General features: G+C 37.7%; 1 protein-coding gene across 3 annotated transcripts; it reads right to left on the bottom strand.

The window, feature by feature from the left end:
• Positions 1–11,209: 11,209 nt before the first annotated feature.
• LOC123884049 (polyubiquitin) lies at positions 11,210–16,180 on the bottom strand. 3 transcript variants are annotated; one of them, XM_045933045.1, is made up of 6 exons: positions 16,075–16,180; positions 15,937–15,989; positions 13,039–13,224; positions 12,760–12,799; positions 11,545–11,660; positions 11,210–11,450 (listed from the first exon to the last, which is right to left on the bottom strand). In XM_045933045.1, exons 2-5 carry the CDS (start codon positions 15,937–15,939, stop codon positions 11,578–11,580), a joined length of 312 nt encoding a protein of 103 aa, XP_045789001.1. In that variant the 5' UTR covers positions 15,940–15,989; positions 16,075–16,180; the 3' UTR covers positions 11,210–11,450; positions 11,545–11,577. The 3 variants fall into 3 exon arrangements, with proteins under 3 accessions (XP_045789001.1, XP_045789002.1, XP_045789000.1); XM_045933046.1 differs by having other exon boundaries at positions 11,582–11,660; positions 15,937–16,172; XM_045933044.1 differs by having other exon boundaries at positions 15,937–16,170.
• Positions 16,181–20,553: the final 4,373 nt, after the last annotated feature.

The raw sequence follows: 20,553 nt of genomic DNA, 5'->3' as shown, positions 1-20,553 counted from the left end.
CGCGTACCGCAGGACCATGGTTACAGGCTGTTGATTTCCATCAGACAGCCAAGATCGGATCTCATCAAGACTGTCTGATCAATCAGACAGCCCAGATCATCCGAATTCATCAGATTCCAGCGCGTGCACCACACTGGATTACACCCTGGAGAGAGAAGAATCTACTTTTTAAAAGCAGGACACGTGTCGCTGTCTGATTGGCTGGGCGTGATTTTTTTCCATTTAATACTTTGAACTCAATTATTTCGTTGTAAATTAATTTTTTTTTTTTAATACCAAAATTCATTTTTTTTTCTCTACAAATAGAGACTTGGTTCGTTTGATTTGGACACCGAAAAAAAACTCAATTTTTCACTACCTTAATCTCATTTTTCACTACCTTACATCAACTCACTGAAACCATTCTATCAGGGAAATGGTTTCAGAGTACAAATCTCTGAAACCATTCTACCAGCTAAATGGTTTCAGAAGCAAATAACTAAGAATCAACTTACTGAAACCATTCTACCAGCATAATGGTTTCAGAAGCAAACACAATTAATAAATTACTCACTGAAACCATTCTACCAGTAAAATAGTTTCAGAGTACAACTATGTGCAACCATTCTACAAGCTAAATGGTTTCAGAAGCAAATAACTAATAATCAACTTACTGAAACCATTCTACCAGCAAAATGGTTTCAGATTACAACTCTCTGAAACCATTGTACCAGATAAATGGTTTCAGAAGCAAACACAATTAATAAACTACTCATTGAAACCATTCTACCAGTAAATGTTGGGAAATCGTTTCATAAAACACTTTTATAAACGCAGCGGAATTTTAAAATTAAGATTTCCCATCAATGGATTCTTGTGAATGAGCATGATCAGGTCTAGAATATTACCTTTGAAGAACAAAACTGTGGCCGCCTTTATCGATCACAAGCACCGCACTTGCAGCACCTCCACTTAGTCCACACGAACAGAAACCTTCGATCTCACAGTGCTAGCTGTTCTTGGATGAAGGCTGAGGGAATTTTGTGCGGTTTAGGGTTTAGAGAAATTCAGAATTTTTCTAAACTCAGTTAGGGTTTCAAAAAGTGTAACTTCTGAACTTCATAAGGCTCTATTTATAGAGTTTCTTATGAGGTCTTTAGTTTACACGAAATTGGGCTTCTCAAGCCCAATAACCGTTTTTCACTAACTGCACCCCCACAATAAGTCTTACTTATTTTTCCCTTCTTAACTGTCCTTATGTGTGTGACCCTGTAGGTTCTTATGACGTTGGCAATAATATTAATCGTAATATTATAAACAGTGAGCGGTATCTAGCAACACATCACTGTTACCCAAGTCATAGGAATGTCACGTGATCTGACTAACCTTTCCGTGATAAATATCTTGTGCACAATTACCCTTTTGTCCTCATGTCTATATTGAACACAAGGCATAGTATGTCATCCTTGTCTAGTTCAATATTGGGCCCATAGACATATCTCCCGTTATGTAGGAGGGACAAATTCCATCTAGGTCACTCATGTCCCTCAGCATGATTCGTGGGATACCCATCAACCATCTTTATAATTATCCAGTTACGGATAACGTTTGAATGACAACAAGGTATTACACTCCTGCATCTAGGGTACATAGTGGTTTCAGGTCGAAGGGTGGAATACACCTTTTATCACTATGAGAAAACTTATGACATTTCATAACACTCTATGTAGTATTCTCATGGTGGGTCAATCCGATATAAAGTTACCCTTAACATTTATATCTATGTGAAGACTTGATAACTCATTATCCATGATCAGTGAGATATGATCATCAGTCTACCAACATAATAGTCTTTATGCTTTATCGTTATCCCATTTCACAATAAAATTTGACTATGGATATGTTTAAGAATAGTGTTCTTATATTTAATGGAATCTCACGATTAAGTCATACTTAACGTTCCATAAGTGAACTGACTATTCTAGGGACTTTATCATTTTATCATATATAAAATAAATAAAGAAAAGCCTTTTATTTGATAAGTAAATTATTCAATACATCTATTATTCAATTATAAGTAATTGGCCTCTAGGGCTTACACCAACAATCTCCCACTAGCACTAGAGCCAATCAGGCATACTCCTAATACCTATGCCCCTAGTGTGGCCCTCATGCTTCGGCTGAGCAAGAGGCTTTGTAAGTGGATCAGCAGCATTGTCAAGTGTTGGTACTCTGCATATTTTCACATCTCCTCTATCAATTATTTCTCGAATAAGATGATAGCGCCTGAGTATGTGTTTGGACTTTTGGTGAGATCTAGGTTCCTTAGCTTGTGCGATTGCACCATTGTTGTCACAAAATAATTCAATGGGATCCACAATACTAGGGAATATGCCAAGTTCAGTAATGAACTTCTTTATCCAAACAGCTTCCTTTGCTGCATTTGATGCAGCGATGTACTCAGCTTCGGTTGTAGAATCAGTAACTGTATCTTGCTTTGAACTCTTCCAGCTCACAGCGCCACCATTTATGCAAAACACATAGCCTGATTGCGACCTAAAGTCATCCCTATCTGTTTGGAAGCTAGCATCAGTGTAACCAATTACATTTAGCTCTTCTTGGCCTCCATATATTAGGAATGAGTCTTTAGTCCTCCTTAAGTATTTAAGGATGTTCTTGACAGCCACCCAATGAGCCTCACCAGGATCAGACTGATAACGGCTTGTTGCGCTTAAGGCATATGAAACATCTGGTCGAGTACATATCATGGCATACATGATAGATCCTATAGCCGATGCATAAGGGATCTTACTCATGCGGTCTCTTTCTTCTTTAGATGAAGGAGACTGTGTCTTTGAAAGACATAGGCCATGTTGCATAGGAATGAATCCTTTCTTGGAATCATGCATATTAAAGCGTCTTAACACTTTATCTATGTATGTACTCTGGCTCAGGCCAAGCAGTTTTTGTGATCTATCTCTATAGATTCTTATTCCTAATATATAGGCTGCTTCACCCAGATCTTTCATAGAAAAGCAATTCCCTAACCAAGTTTTAATTTGTTGCAAGGTAGGGATGTCGTTTCCTATTAGTAATATGTCATCTACATATAATACTAGGAATGCGACTATGCTCCCACTAACCTTCTTGTAAACACAAGGCTCATCTTCATTTTGAATGAATCCGTACTGTTTTACAGTTTCATCAAAACGAAGATTCCAACTTCTGGAAGCTTGCTTCAATCCGTAGATTGATCGCTGTAATTTGCATATCTTTTTGGCTTCTCCTGGAATGCAAAAGCCTTCAGGTTGTGTCATATACACATCCTCAAGGAGACTCCCATTAAGGAAGGCAGTTTTTACATCCATCTGCCAGATTTCATAATCATAGTATGCAGCGATGGCAAGTAAGATCCGAATGGATTTGATCATCGCAACTGGTGAAAATGTTTCATCATAGTCTACCCCATGAATTTGTTTGAAACCTTTAGCAACCAATCGCGCTTTGTAGGTCTGTACCTTTCCATCCATGTCAGTCTTCTTCTTGAAGACCCACTTGCATCCTATGGGTTTAATCCCATCAGGAGCTTCCACCAAGTTCCAAACTTGATTTGTGTACATGGAATCCATTTCAGATTTCATGGCTTCAAGCCACTTCTCAGATTCAGGGCCAGTGATGGCCTCTTGGTAAGTCACAGGCTCATCTTGATCCATGAGTAATACATCGCCTTGTTCCGATATGAAATATCCATATCTTTCAGGTTCTTGACGTATCCTGTTGGACCTACGTGGTTCTTGTGTTACATGAGCAGGATTTTCTGTCACAACATCTTGTGCATCCTGCTCTTGTTCCTCCATTGGTGTGTCACTACTTTGTGGATCGTGAATTTCTTCAAGATCTACTTTCCTCCCACTGATTCCTTTGGAAACAAAGTCCTTTTCTAGGAATACTCCTGTTCGAGCGACAAACACTTTGCCCTCAGAAGGATTGTAGAAGTGATATCCTTTTGTTTCTTTTGGATATCCCACAAAGAAGCACTTGTCAGATTTAGGTTCAAGTTTAGTAGAAATTTGACGTTTTACATAAACTTCGCAACCCCAAATCTTTAAGTAAGACATATGTGGTCTCTTGCCACTCCATATCTCATATGGTGTCTTTTCAACCGTTTTAGAAGGAACACGGTTAAGTGTATAAGCTGCTGTTAATAGGGCGTGTCCCCAAAAGGAGTTTGGAAGATCAGCGTGACTCATCATAGACCGCACCATGTCCAACAAGGTTCGGTTTCTTCTCTCAGACACACCATTCCATTGTGGTGTTCCAGGAGGAGTGAGTTGGGATAAGATCCCACACTCTTTTAGATGGTCATCAAACTCTAGGCTTAAATACTCACCTCCTCGATCTGATCGAAGGATTTTGATTTTCTTTCCTAGTTGGTTTTGTACTTCATTTTTAAATTCTTTGAACTTTTCAAAGGATTCAGATTTATGCTTCATTAGATACACATATCCATATCTACTGTAGTCATCAGTAAATGTGATGAAGTATTGAAAACCTCCTCTAGCATGTGTGTTCAATGGTCCACATACATCAGTATGTATGAGAGCCAAAAGATCACTTGCCCTTTCACCTTTACCAGTGAATGGGGTCTTTGTCATTTTTCCCAATAAGCAAGATCTGCATGTTTCAAAAGATTCATAATCAAATGAATCCAAGAGCCCATCTTTATGGAGCTTGGAAATGCGTTTCTCATTTATATGGCCTAAACGACAGTGCCAAAGGTATGTAGGATTTAACTCATTAGGTTTAATCCTTTTTGTATCAATGTTATATATTGGCATTTCAAGATCAAGAATATATAATCCATTACTCATTTGTGCTGTGGCATAAAAAATATCATTTAAATAAATGGAGCAACAATTGTTCTTTATTGTAAATGAAAAGCCAAGTTTATCCAAACAAGAAACAGAAATGATATTCCTGCTAATGGCAGGTACATAAAAACAGTTCTCTAACTGTATTATTAAACCAGAAGGTAAAGTCAAATTATAAACTCCTACAGCTAATGCGGCAACTCTTGCTCCATTTCCCACTCGTAGGTCGACTTCACCTTTAGCCAATCCTCTACTCCTTTGCAGCCCCTGCACATTAGTACAAATGTGAGAACCACATCCGGTATCTAATACCCATGTAGAAGAAGTAGATAAATTAATTTCAATAACAAAGATACCTGCTGAATTAGAGCTCTCTACTCCATTCTTTTTATCTTCCAGGTATTTTGGGCAGTTCCTCTTCCAATGTCCAGTCTTGTTACAGTGGAAGCACCTACCCTCCTTTGCAACTCCCCCAGTGGGCTTCAAGGCTTTAGGGGTAGGTTTGGGTTTGGCAACTTCCTTGCCCTTCCCTTTGACTCCCTTCCCTTTGTTGCCCTTCCCTTTGTTTCCATTGCCAATCATAAGAACATGGTTGGACTTCCCTTTTGTTTTCATATTCTGCTCAGCTTGCCTCAACATGCCTAGCAGTTGTGGCAGAGTCTTCTCCATGTCCGACATGGTGAAGTTCAGAACAAACTGATTAAAACTCTCCGGCAACGATTGCAAGATCAGATCAGTTGCAAGCTCATTTCCAAGTGGAAATCCCAATTTTTCTAAGTTCCCCACGTACCCAATCATCTTGAGCACATGTGGACTTACTAGAGATCCCTCAGATAGCTTGGCTGAAAACAGGGCTTTGGAAACCTCAAACCTCTCAATCCTGGCTTGCTCTTGATAGAGCGTTTTCAAGTGTTCGATCATATCGAACGCATTCATGTCCTCATGTTGCTTCTGAAGCTCAGAGGTCATGGTAGCCAGCATGAGGCACTTTGCATCCATGGCATCATCAAGACGCTTCTGATAAGCATCCCTTTGTGCCTTTGGAGCATTGGCGGCAGGTTCATCCTCAGGGTTAGGTTGGGGTTCCTCAATAGCATACAGCTTTTTCTCGTGCATGAGGACTATCCTCAAGTTACGATGCCAATCAAGAAAATTTGTCCCAGACAATTTCTCTTTGTCAAGAATGCTTCGCAAAATGTTGTTCGAAGTATTGGTGTTTGACATGGTGATCTACAATTATAAAAGTGAAAATATAAGTATTGAACAATTTTAATACACATTTAATTAGGCCTTTAATTAAACATGCTCTCTCACTATTTTACTCAAAACAAATGACCCTCGACATTTGATTCGGAAAATCCCGTTGGAAGATTTTCTAGTGAGAATGAGATCCATATTTCACTTCGTTTTAAGTCAGCGTTGGGCTGATTACACAAAACTTAGTTATTTAGGTAGGAAACTCCTTTCCAATTGTATCTCATACAACTCTCATATCCTTTCTATTGGGTGAATAACACTTATTCTAATCCATCACATGGAATAACCCAATACTTGCTTCTAAAGTTATATAATCTTATTATACTTTCTTTAGTTAAGTTAGACCCATTAAATAGCGATCGGATAAATAAATTACCTCACCGCAACTTATCAATATTGACAATGCACTTCGCGTTGGCAAAACCTACATTGATCGATATTGATCTTGAAGGGCGCTATTCGTTGGAAAGCAATAAAACTTAATATTAATTCCTTTGAGGGCTTTTATAATTAATTTGATCTCACCTTACCACGGCTTACATACAATGACGTCACTCCATTCATAACATGCATCAACATACATAATATAATAAAATGATATGGTTATGGCCCCTAGCGTAATTGTTCCCTCAAGCCATTGAGAGAACCTATGCTATATCTAAGAATGACCTATACTTCTCCAAGATAGATCTTCATTGATGTCCTTCCTGTCCTATTTGCTAATCTTATATTACATCACTACAAGAAACTCGTGTTCATACGAGGGAGTGAGATGAGAAAAGAAATTACATCAAGAAAATATAAGAGAGGCACGACACGCAGGCCGTATTTAAAATCCCAAATAAAACGAAAAAGAACTAAGGCCATAACCATTCATCATGCAACTTTAATAACAATAAACACACAATTTATTATTATTACATTAGTCCAATTAATAAAAGACTATGATTGATCACCTTACGCAGAGTTAGCCAATTAATAAATTTCGATGAACACTTCATCAATGAATCCTAATCGCACCAACACTTGATGCTTCAGATACAAACCCTAGCCGTACTCTGTTTTTGTAACGACACAACCCTTGTATTGTTACAGTAATCATTCATCAAAACGTTTCAGGATTTTGTTCACCATAGACGATTGGATATATGATGCTTCACCAGTTATCGGTTCCGAAGCTCACGCTCACAATCATTCATGCTCACGACAATCACTTAAAACTTTCAATGAACAATATGTTCTGTTTATATAACAACACAACACTTGTATTGTTATAAACCCTAATACAACCACCATTCATCAAAACGTTTCAGGACTGCTAGTTCTAGATGAACGATCGGATATATGATGCTTCACCATAAACGGTTCCGAAGCTCACGCTCACAATCATCCAAATTAAACGCCAATCACTCAAACATTCGAATGAATGACACGATCAATGTATCACATACACTGATGCGTCGTATCAGAAATATATATCACATATATATTTTAAACCGATCAATCAAATTTTATTAATCCTTGTTGTTCTTATTATTAATACCGATTCAAAATCATATTAATAAAACAGTAATGAAACAGCAAACCGATTCATGGTTTCACAAGTGGCTCTGATACCACTGTTGGGAAATCGTTTCATAAAACACTTTTATAAACGCAGCGGAATTTTAAAATTAAGATTTCCCATCAATGGATTCTTGTGAATGAGCATGATCAGGTCTAGAATATTACCTTTGAAGAACAAAACTGTGGCCGCCTTTATCGATCACAAGCACCGCACTTGCAGCACCTCCACTTAGTCCACACGAACAGAAACCTTCGATCTCACAGTGCTAGCTGTTCTTGGATGAAGGCTGAGGGAATTTTGTGCGGTTTAGGGTTTAGAGAAATTCAGAATTTTTCTAAACTCAGTTAGGGTTTCAAAAAGTGTAACTTCTGAACTTCATAAGGCTCTATTTATAGAGTTTCTTATGAGGTCTTTAGTTTACACGAAATTGGGCTTCTCAAGCCCAATAACCGTTTTTCACTAACTGCACCCCCACAATAAGTCTTACTTATTTTTCCCTTCTTAACTGTCCTTATGTGTGTGACCCTGTAGGTTCTTATGACGTTGGCAATAATATTAATCGTAATATTATAAACAGTGAGCGGTATCTAGCAACACATCACTGTTACCCAAGTCATAGGAATGTCACGTGATCTGACTAACCTTTCCGTGATAAATATCTTGTGCACAATTACCCTTTTGTCCTCATGTCTATATTGAACACAAGGCATAGTATGTCATCCTTGTCTAGTTCAATATTGGGCCCATAGACATATCTCCCGTTATGTAGGAGGGACAAATTCCATCTAGGTCACTCATGTCCCTCAGCATGATTCGTGGGATACCCATCAACCATCTTTATAATTATCCAGTTACGGATAACGTTTGAATGACAACAAGGTATTACACTCCTGCATCTAGGGTACATAGTGGTTTCAGGTCGAAGGGTGGAATACACCTTTTATCACTATGAGAAAACTTATGACATTTCATAACACTCTATGTAGTATTCTCATGGTGGGTCAATCCGATATAAAGTTACCCTTAACATTTATATCTATGTGAAGACTTGATAACTCATTATCCATGATCAGTGAGATATGATCATCAGTCTACCAACATAATAGTCTTTATGCTTTATCGTTATCCCATTTCACAATAAAATTTGACTATGGATATGTTTAAGAATAGTGTTCTTATATTTAATGGAATCTCACGATTAAGTCATACTTAACGTTCCATAAGTGAACTGACTATTCTAGGGACTTTATCATTTTATCATATATAAAATAAATAAAGAAAAGCCTTTTATTTGATAAGTAAATTATTCAATACATCTATTATTCAATTATAAGTAATTGGCCTCTAGGGCTTACACCAACAGTAAAATGGTTTCAGAATACAACTATGTGCAACCATTCTACCAGTAAAATGGTTTCAGAAGCAAACATTAGTTTTTAATTACCGTTTTATCTCATTTAATTAACTAAAAATAGTTTCAGGTCTCCAAAAATTTCATAAAATATACCAAAAGTTCCAGAATATTATCTACTATTTTCCTGGTATAATTGTTTCAGTGAGTTGGTTGAGTGGTGCGTGTTAAATTACAACACACAAGTAACGTATTTAGTAGACAAAAAATGAGATTAAGGTAGTGAAAAATTGCATTTTTTTTTCGGTTTCCAAATCAAACGAACCAAGTCTCTATTTGTAGAAAAAAAAATTATGAATTTTGGTATAAAAAAAAAAATATATATAATTTACAACGAAATAATTGAGTTCAAAGTATTAAATGAACAAAAATCACGTCCAGCCAACCATTGTGTGACACGTGTCCTACTTTTAAAAAGCAAATTTTTCTCTCTCCAGGGTGTAATCCAGTGTGGCGCACGCGCTGAAATCTGATGGATCAGGATGATCTGGGCTGTCTGATTGATCAGACAGTCTTGATGAGATCAGATCTTGGCTGTCTGATGGAAATCAACGGTCTGTAACCATGGTCCTTCGGTACGTGCGCAACACTGGATCCGCGTCTATTAATGGGTATTTTGGTTAATTAATTAAAAAGAATGGGTATTTTGGTCCAATTGAAAAGGTGCACCTTGCTAACTTAGACCTAACTAGGGTCTAAGTTAGAAAACCCCATATATATATATATATATATATATATATATATATATATATATATATATATATATATATATATATATATATATATATATATATATATATATATATATACGGTCTGTTTGACCTGACTTTTTAAGCTCTTTTTTAGAGCTTATGCAACCAGCTTATGCAATATAAATTAGGTTTTATGCTATTTTATAAGTTCACATTAATAAAAATTGTAATTTTATAAGCTATTTTATCATAAACTATCTTGATAAACTTATAATAATATATAAAAATTGCACAAACTCTAAAAAAAGAGCCAGAAAAGTCAGGCCAAACGTCTATAATGGCCGATACTTATATTTTTAATTTATGGTGGAACTGAAGATAAAACTTACAACCTCTAACATAGTACCAAAATTCTTCACCATTGTGTCAATCTCTTCATTCTCATCATCAAGAAATAATATAGTTTCCAAATCTAGTTCACGTTTTTTTATTCTAAAAAATAAAATAAAAAATTGGAATCCTGTCGTTTAATAAAAAATCAATCAACTGTCAGAGAGATCCCCCATATGTTTCTGGAGATATCGAAACAAAACCCCAACACCAACATCAAAGCCAACGAAATATCATCAAGCCAGCCACTACACCCCAACAACAGAACAACAAACACTAAACCAAAAGCCAACACAAAAAGAGTAACGACGTAAACGAGCAGATACAACACCGCACAGCAGCAAGCAAAGGCACAAACCAGACCGAACCAAAACGCAAACAACAAACAGAGCAAAGCCGAAAAGACTGCACAACAGACAGAAAATATCTGGCAAAACTCAAACAGATTGGCAAAGAGCAGAAGCAATATAGCACCCATATAGAAAGCAGTTGTAGACCCTGGTCTGGGATAACGTTGAGATGCGGTAGAACTTTTCTTTCGACCTACGGTGAAAGCAAAAGCGGGCTGTCTTGTTTTTAAGAGAGTCTCTTCTATAGTTCACAAAATTTTGAAGCCTTTAAATAGGGTTAAGAAGAGTCCCAACTAGATTAGGTTAATAAATAATAACTAACTAAATCTTATTTTTTTTCAAAAAAATATCTTGTTTTTTTTTTGACAGAAATCCTAAAATTACTTTTTTGAGGAATAACTTTATCCTAAAGTTACTGTTATTTAAACTTAAATGATAATAATCTTATTTCATAGGTCAAATTTGTTCTAACAATTTTATCCTAAATACTGAAATTTAAAATTCTGTTATGCTAACTTATTAAAAATATGTAAAATAATACGGCTATATCCTAAGTAGCATAACTAACCCTAATCAGTAGAATTTATTCAACAAAAAAAAAACCCCTAATCAGCAGAACCAAAGGTCTTCCTCTTCTAATATTGTTTTCCCCCAAATAATAATAATAATAATAATAATAATAATAATAATAATAATAATAATAATAATAATCAACCATATATTGAATCTTTTAAGAAAAAAATTCAAACTTTAACTTCCCCAATACTATGTAAATTGTTTGTGTCTTCTAGATGACCTAAGCCCTATCGCATCACATTGGTTTAAGACCAATCTATTGATTCACAATCTAGGCAAAGTTTCAGTGTAATGCAAACAAGTACATCATTTATCTCTACAAAATGTTTCCAGTCATTACAGAATTCACCAAGTCACCTGGAAAATTAACAGATAGTATGTTAGCTCTTATCATGGAAGTTTTATTTATTTTTTTAAAAAATATTCGTTAATGATCCAATGAACAACGTACTAGTTGTGACACAGTCTATGGTGGAGTACGGCTTTACCAATTGCCACCCTCTGCATCCCTTGTCTGATAGAAATCATTTGGTCGAACAATGTTGACTTCCTCAAACTCATTATCATCTGAAAGCAAAAGGAAATATTGTTACAATAAAAAAAATTAAAAAGTAAACTTTTGGATTTAAAGGAATTGTTTTATTCTTGTCATCTTGGCTACTTTGGTTTCCCTATAACCTAAGCATTGCCATAACAGCCACACAACATCTTAGTGACTAGTTAGTTACACCCTTATATAGTAGAAACAGGGAAGTCAATGGAAAACAAAAAGCCCCATTTAAGCGAAAAATGTCACGAACTATCATGTCACAAATCACAATAGTAAACAAATTTGCAATTGTTGCATAAGGATACGTTGAACATCATCCTTGAAGAAAATGGAATACAACCTAAAGGCTAAAATCTTTAAGAATAAAGATAAACATGCTCAGAGTATATGAATACAAACAAGGAAGCACTTTGACACACGGGGTAGGGCCTTCTATGTTAAATGATAAACTCGGCCAAATAATTATCTGTATTGCAATTTACAAATAACTACGATAAAAACCTGAAAAGTTACGAATATGCCCAAATGTGAATAAACTATACATATTTGCCATAAAAATAATTAGAGTTTGTTTTAATCCCTAAAGTATATTCATAAATTTCTAAGGCTCCCAAGGTTACCTGAAACTAACTGTGTAAACAATTTGAGGATATAGCATTAAATCTTTCTGAAACAGTCCCTAAATGATTGCAATTCTCCAACAGGAATGAAATCATTTAAAATTAGTCCAACATTTATATCCAGGATGACCTGAATACGGAATTGGATTGTGTGCAATCACACTGCTCTGCATGCAGCTTATAAAAAAAAAAAAAACTGCTCTGCATGCAGTCAGGATATCTGGACCGTCCGATCAATATCAGACGGTCCAGATTTTAAGATTAGATTTTAACTGTTTTTAAATATAAAATTCAAGCTAAAAATCTGGACTGTCTGATCTTAATCAAACAGTCCAGATATGACCGACTGCAGTGTAGTCACCTCTCTCCGACTGCAATGAATCTGAATCCCCTAAATAGGCTATCTCTATTATCAAATTGGAGGATCCTTCAAAGAACATTGGGAATAGGAAGGAAGAGGATTATGGTGGTATTCAGTTAATGATATATATTTTACCTTTCCTCAAGGTCAGTGCAACAACAGCATCAGTTTCAATCTGAAAGGTCGAAAAAAGGATATTGTAAGCATCTAGAGTATGTAAGTCATATGAGAAGCAAGCAGAATTGTATAACACTAGTAAGAAACTAAGAATATATTTGTTAAATGCTAACATTTAAAAAAAGAATATACACATAGTGTCAGACTAGGAATGGACGAAGCGGGTGAAGAGCTTAGGTATAGAAAAGGACAAAGAGGCTAGGAGTATATCACATGAAGACTTATGTAGTAGTGTACCTTTTGATCAGCCAGAGTCTTAGCGTCCTCTAATACTTCGCCAGTACCAGGTAGAATTAACCGTTGGTCATTAACAGGTTGATCGATTAGTTCTTGTAATTTCTCCTTTATGTCAAGAATTTTGTCAGATGGCTTACACCGGATGAAATATGTTGTCTTATCACGCTTAATGCGAATGTACATATCCTGTCACGAATGATAGTTAAGATTAAAGACCACCCCAAATTTCACAGAATGCATAACAGATACATAAATAAATTAGAGCTTCGAGGAAGGATTTCAATGGAAAACAGGGCTACAAGTCCCATCTATGTTATGGGTAAAAATTCACATAGCATAGAACATTGACCACATCCTCTTAAAAACAAATTGAACAAAATAGCTCAAAGAGTAGGTTGTATCGTTGAACGTGTAAATAACAGCAGCAGATGCCTCTCGAAATTAATAACTTCAGAAGAGAACAGGCAGTAAAAAAAATTAGATACACAAAGCAAGCTAGATCCAACCAAAGTAATTTAATTTGTATTTGTTGAACACTTGAACTAACAGGATCTTTTGCTTAGATAAAAGAGAAGGGAAAGAATTAAGACTATGAATTATCAATATTTTGAAATGATTAATGATTATCATTTGATAATAACAAAAGACTCACTGAGTCACTACCCTTGTTAACACTAATACCAAGACTTCAAATCCAAATTTTAAAGGAAAACGAATTATGATAGTCAAATTTTAAAGGAAAACAAATTATGATAGAAATATGGGTCAGTAGATCAATTGGACTTGAGGTTTTGGGTTTAGGTAGGTAAATCAGTGAAAGGGCTTTGAATGGAGGTGGTTTCACCAAAGAACTCACAGGAATTTTTTCTGGTGGTGGCAAACGAAAACAAAGGAGAGATACTGAACCCGGCAATAGTGTCAAACTGTGGCAAATGTCTTTTTTCATTAGGTGAGGTAGGCAGCATGGATCAAAACAATGCTATAATACCCTAAAATAAATGATAACTAATTACAAAGCATTTAAATCAAAAAACCTTTTTGATAGTTAAACCGTTCGCTTGTATTGTTGATTATTTCATCACTTTCCGTTAACAATACCAAAACACTTGAACCTCTACAAGTCTAATTAAAAGTAATTAAATAACACCTCAATGAATACAGTTGGAACCGTGTCCCTGACTGAACATACTGGAGCTGTTTAATTGCAGCCTGTTTTGTCAAGCTTGCATCTAAATGGGAAGAATTACCTCAAGTGGTAGTGGGCATCAACAAGTCCAAACCCATATAAAAAAAAGAATGAAAATTAAACCATCACGTTGGAAGAGGTCCTAATTTCAAGGATTCAAACTTTACTACTTGGGTTGGGATGAGTAAGATGTTGTAATAATGTCATGGTTATGGAGTTTAATGGTGCCTGAGATCAGCAACTAGAGTAGGTTTCTGAAAACTGCTATAGAAATATAGGACAGTTACACACAAGAGTTTTTCTGAAGTGGAAGATGCAGCCCAGATTTGACAAATCAAGACGAATATTTCGGCTACCTTACAAGGGGTTCATTCTTTGCAGAAATCAAGACGAATATTTCAGCTACCTAACAAGGGGGTCATCACGGAAACCTAATAATCAAATGGTCCAAATGTAATGAAAATCTTGTTATACTAACAAGATAAAGGGAGAAGAATTGGATTTACAAGTTCCTACTTCCTAGCAAGACTTGATAGTAATTTTTTTTTTTGGTCAGGTAGCCTAATGGCTAGAATTCACATCTTGAAGTGAATAAGTCGGAGATCCCTGGTTCGAACCCCGGCCTTGAATATAAAATGCAATATCCCTACCAATTGAGATATGCTCATGTGACACTTGATAGTTGATAGTAGTAAATTTTACCCAGTAAGTACTATTTCAACTGTTTCGTAAAGAAAGAAACATTGTCGTCTGTTTGATAGGTCACTTACTACATTGCAAGTAGGGCAAATTTAGAGGTTGTCCAGACAATTGGTCAGAACTGGGAGAGACCAGGTTACTCAAATGAGCCCTAAGGATTGTATACTCTTTCATTTCTCAAATATGAATATCATACTGATCCAGAGGATTTTCGCAATAAAATTGTTATTGTTCTTCAATCTTTCTCCAACTAGACTATTTCAAAATGCGTAAGAAGCACTTAACTCAACTTTTGGAGAAGTTCATTACACAAGTCTAAAACCATGTTAAAAAGACTGGGACTTAAACAAGCTATGAAACCATCATTGTCGATCACAGATCGCAGAAAATAGCATTTTGTTTAAACTTCGTTATACTTGATGGAAACAGATTTATTGCTAAAACTGTGTCAATGCAGTTACATCATCAACCGTCCCATTTCAATCAATAGTGAAAATTACTCTAGTGCATGTGTAATCTAAACGGTTCGATGTAAAATCAACGACTGAGATCGAAGACAGCGTGTAACCACATGCTTTTTCTACTGCAGCAAATCCAAATCCCTATTTGACAACACTTTGTACTAAATCACGTATTTCGAAACAATAATGGTTTGTTCAAATTCTGCTAGGCTATAGCGCCGCTAAAGCCGCTGTTTAACAAAACTATGTGATATATCTTCATAAATCACCTAAAACCGCTATTTAAACTTAGGATTTTTCACTATCAAGACATTATTCAGCTGAATCACTAAAAAACAGTAACCAAATTTTAAGTTTCAATTTGAAACCAAATTCCATCATCCTAAACCTAATTTGAAACCAAATTCCATAATCATAAACACCATTTTTATTTCAATTTGCTTAATCCTAATTCATTCGATTCAATTTAAATAAACATTAATCAATTAAAAAAAAAATAGAAAAAAACGATTCAAAAGAAGAAAATGAAATAGAAAAGAGTGATACACATACCATTTGTTACGGTTGAATCAGGTGTTTATAGTTGGCAACGAAATTGAAGAGTTCTGCAGTCAAGAATTAGAAATCTATCAAAACGAAATTTGAATTCGAAAAGATGATTATTGTTCTGTTCTCAGTGAATCTTCTCACTTATTATGAGTTAGATCGGTTGCTTAAGCCAATTTGCTCTCAAATCTGCTTCACCCCTCTCATCTCATCTCAATTTTTTTTTGTACATACATTTATTTTTATTTTATTATTATAAGACTCACATTTATTTTTTATTTTTGACAAATGCTCTGTTTGGTAAAATAGCCGTCGGCTAATAAGTTAATTTATAATTTATAGTTGATGACTGATAGCTTTTAATTGATGATTGATGACTTAGGGTTGATAAACTAATCGGAGTGTTTGGTAAAATTAGTGGCTCAACCGACTAATAAACGTAAAATCACATAAAAGGTCATTCTTAATATATAATAAAACATCTTGTAATTTTTTCTTTTTATAAAATCTATATTTAATTAATATTTAAGATACTTCAAATTTAGTTATTTAAATTTATTAATTTAATATATCTTTTATATATTATTAAATTAAATTTTATTCTTTGAAATTTTATTTTAAATTTATTTTCATTTCAATGATTATACTTTATAAAAAAGATTAAACATAACATTTTTTAGGTTTTATAACAAACAAATTGCGTAAAAAAACATTTTTTAAATTTTATAATAAACAAATTTATTTAACTTTTTTTAGGTTTTTATTACAAATATAGGCACAGGTAATAACAAACAATTTCCTTATACGAAGTAACATATAAATAAAAAGATAAATCAAAAGTAATGATACAGTAATACTAGTATAAAAATAAAACAGTGATAATATAGGGGTACTTTTAGTAACGTTTCAGGAATAAAAATAGAGACAAGCGTAAAAAAATAATACAGTATCACTTTATTTTGTTTTCAATTGTAATAAAATTTAAAGGATAAAAATGTATTTAAGATAAAATTATAAGGGTTTGTTTGGCAAGCCAAAAAAGTTAGCTTTTAGCTTTGGTCTTATGGCTTATAAGCTAAAAGATCTGTTTGGTAACAGTCTTTTCAGAAAAAACTTATAACTTATTTTACCGACTTATTTTCCAGAAGCTATTTCAAGTAGGCTTCTAAGCTTATAGCTTTTCATTTTTTCTTCCTCTTTTACTCTTAGGCTTGTTTGGCAGAAATAGCTTGTGGCCGATAAGCTAGTTGATAGCTTTTGGCTTATGGCTGATAGCTTCTAACTGATAAACTAATTGAAGTGTTTGGTAAAATTAACTGTTCAACTGACTGATAAATATAAAATCACAAAAAATCAAATTTACTCTATTTGATTTTCAAAAAATAAAAAACCCTTCCATGTCCTATTGAATCGTGAATCTATCATGAATTTATCTCCAATTTTCTCTCATTTGAATCATGAAATTGTAACCCTTCTCTCATCCATCTCTAATTTCCATCAAATTGTGTTCTGGACTAGGCCAAGAGCTGGCCCAATCACTTCTGCCCGACATTTGAGGCACATCTCAATAAGGGGAGACTTCCCCGACACGTCAGCCAATGACGTGTCCTGCTCGACATAATGGGTAAGCAGCACGTTAAACACGTGCTCGTCTATCCATGCATGTTGATCAGTTCCATCATAGCTTAACAGCTAAGCAGCACGTTTAGCACGTGCTCATTTACCCAACCATATCCGTCACGGAGCTTATCCCTTACCCGCGAATAGCGGAACGGCTCCAACCAAGATAGAGGCAAAATAACGGCCTCCCCTACGATACAGGGACTATCTTGGCAGTTGAGTTTATTGGGCCGGTTATCCCGGCCCAATAGACCAACCTTTGGCCCAGCGCTGGGGGCACTATATAAGCTCTCCTAGACAGGAGAGCCAGGTATTCTGATTCATTCTATACCTTACTTTCTCCCTCTTCTCTTGTATCTCTCTCATTCTCTTGCTGACTTAAGCATCGGAGTGCCTGCAGGTACAAACCCCCCCTTCGGTGTGGAAGCTTGCTCAACGGATCGGCTGTCAACCTTTCTGATCATGAGGTGAGATCAGTGGCGCCGTCTGTAGGAACTGAGTTCCTCCCCTTCTTTACTCTTTCCTAAAGAAACAAAGATCAAAACCGATTCCGTTCTTCAACAAACAACTTTCACCATGGCTAGTTCATCGCAGCAACTCAACACCGATACCGGCGTTGAAAACGTCCTCAACGTTTCGCCCTCCCCGCCGCCGCAGCATAACACCGTTTTATCATCGGTGCGCGACGATACCACCACCACACGTGGTCCAGAGAGCGACCCCCGCGACGGCCGGGAAACCTCCGTCTCATCTGAAGAAGAGGACGTGGAGGTCTTAACCAAGCGTCGAACGGGCAAACGCCCGCAATTCAAGCAAAAAACTCCGGCAAACAACGCCGAACAACCCGCCACCTTGGCCAACTCCGAAATCGCAGCCTTGATCGCTGCCCTGAAACAAACAACGGAGGCTATGCAGGCTCAAGGTCGTCGACTGGACGAGCAGAGCGAAAGAATCGCCGCGCTGGAGAAGAGCCGGCGTCGCAGAAAGACCAACTCTCCCCCGCGGAGACACCAGGCTGATCCTTCCCCTCCCCGTCCGGCGGCCGTCAAACATCGACGCCCCGACCTAGAGAGGGTCGAAGTTACTCCTCAGAAGAAAGATCGTACTCCTCCTCATCGCGGGTAGATCCCCTCTGGGCAAGAAAGGGAAGCACGAAGCCCCGCGCCGCCATTCACCTCAAGGGTTGGCGCAGATGTCCAAGCAAGGCGCATCGGGTAGCTACCATCCCCGCAACTACAAATCTCGTAGTCCGACGCCGATGCCCGGCGATTATTCTCCCCGGTCTTCCGAGGACCATTCTCCCAACGGAAGCGACGAGGGCGATCCCCGATGTCCTCTTTCCAGAGACATCTTGAGGAAGCATATCCCAAAGGGTTTTCGAGAGACCTCCTACGCTCCCCGCGTACGATGGATTAACCGACCCCGACGATCACATAGCTAATGTCAACGCTAACCTGAATTTCAGGAATATTAGCGGTGCCATTAGATGCAGACTATTCCCAACCACACTGAGGAAGGGAGCGATGGCATGGTACCAAAGCCTGCCCCCTCAATCTATCCACTCGTGGAGGGAACTTACAAAGCAGTTCTGCAGACACTTCACTGCTTCCCGCAAGCACCCAAAAATTGTGCACGCCTTGGAGGCCATATACCAAGCAGAGGAAGAAACTCTCCGCAATTTCGTCGAGAGGTTCAATAAAGAGGATGTGCAGGTCGAGACAACCGACGATATGAAGAAGTATTTGCTGCAGAGGGGCCTTCGCCCGGGCAGCGATTTTGCCAAGGCTGTTGGCATAGAAAAACCTCCCACCTGGGACGACCTCCTTTTAAAAGCTCAAAAATACATCGAGTACGAGGAGGTCCAGGCAGCTGATGTCGCCCGCCTTGCCCGACCTGGAAGCAGCCACCCTGCCCGCGAGTCCTCCCATAGGTACGACGATAGGGGCGGCGACAGGGGACACGATAGAGGCGGCGATCGGGGTGGCGAGAGGGGCAGAGACAGAAGGAGGGGCGAAAGACGAGAGCCTCGCGGCCCTTCAAGCACATTCGCCACCTACACCCCCCTCGTCAAGTCACGGGGAGAGATATTCGCTGAAGTTCACATCTCTGAATTCAACAGAGCAAATGTCAAGCAGCCTAAGCCAACCCCCCTGAAGCCCGGCCAAGACAAAAATAGGTATTGCAGATACCACAAGAGCTATGGTCACAGAACCGACGACTGCATCCAACTGAAGGATGCTATTGAAATCATGATCAGGAACGGACAGCTACGAGAGTTCGTTAAAAGAAATAATGATTCTCGACCAGAGGCCGCGGAGACTCGCGCCGTCGAGGAAGTAGTTCCCCCACCTGCCGGGCAGAACAGTACCAAACAGATCGCTATGAGCGTATCCCGGCCAGAAGATTTCGTCATCCCCAGCTGTTTCGGGGACATCTATACTGGTCCTACGCTTAGCACGTGGGACTATTTCACAGATTCATTCGTTATATCCGGTGGTCGTATGGACAAGCACACCATCGGGTCAATTAAAAGAAAATTCGAGGAGCTCATCGACATGTCCTCGAACATGAACGCAACACTGGACAAGGCGAAGGGGCGATCAATGCCCTTAGCTTTCTATCTCGAGGAGCTGCCCGACGGGTCAGCCAATTTTCAAATTCCCCTCCTTGTCCGGGCAGACATGGCTAACATGGACGTTCGTCGGGTCCTCATCGATCCGGGGAGCTCATGCGACATTATGTACGCTAGTTTGTTCAGGACCTTGCAGCTGGACGAGACACACCTCACCCCATACCTGGGCTCAGATCTCACTAGATTCAATGGAGCAACTACTAAGCCTTGGGTTTATGTCGACCTCATCGTCACCTTTGGCTCCGAGGGCACCGCCAAGTCGATCAGGGTGAAATTCTTGGTCGTGGACTGCCCCTGCCTCTATTAGTGCATCATCGGCAGGACGGCCATAGCAGACTTGATCTCTGTCCCCTCCACTGCCCACTTAAGGA

The sequence above is a fragment of the Trifolium pratense genome, linkage group LG5 (genome assembly GCF_020283565.1).
Source record: "Trifolium pratense cultivar HEN17-A07 linkage group LG5, ARS_RC_1.1, whole genome shotgun sequence".
Lineage (NCBI taxonomy): Eukaryota > Viridiplantae > Streptophyta > Magnoliopsida > Fabales > Fabaceae > Trifolium > Trifolium pratense.
This window is presented reverse-complemented; position numbering and strand designations above follow the sequence as displayed.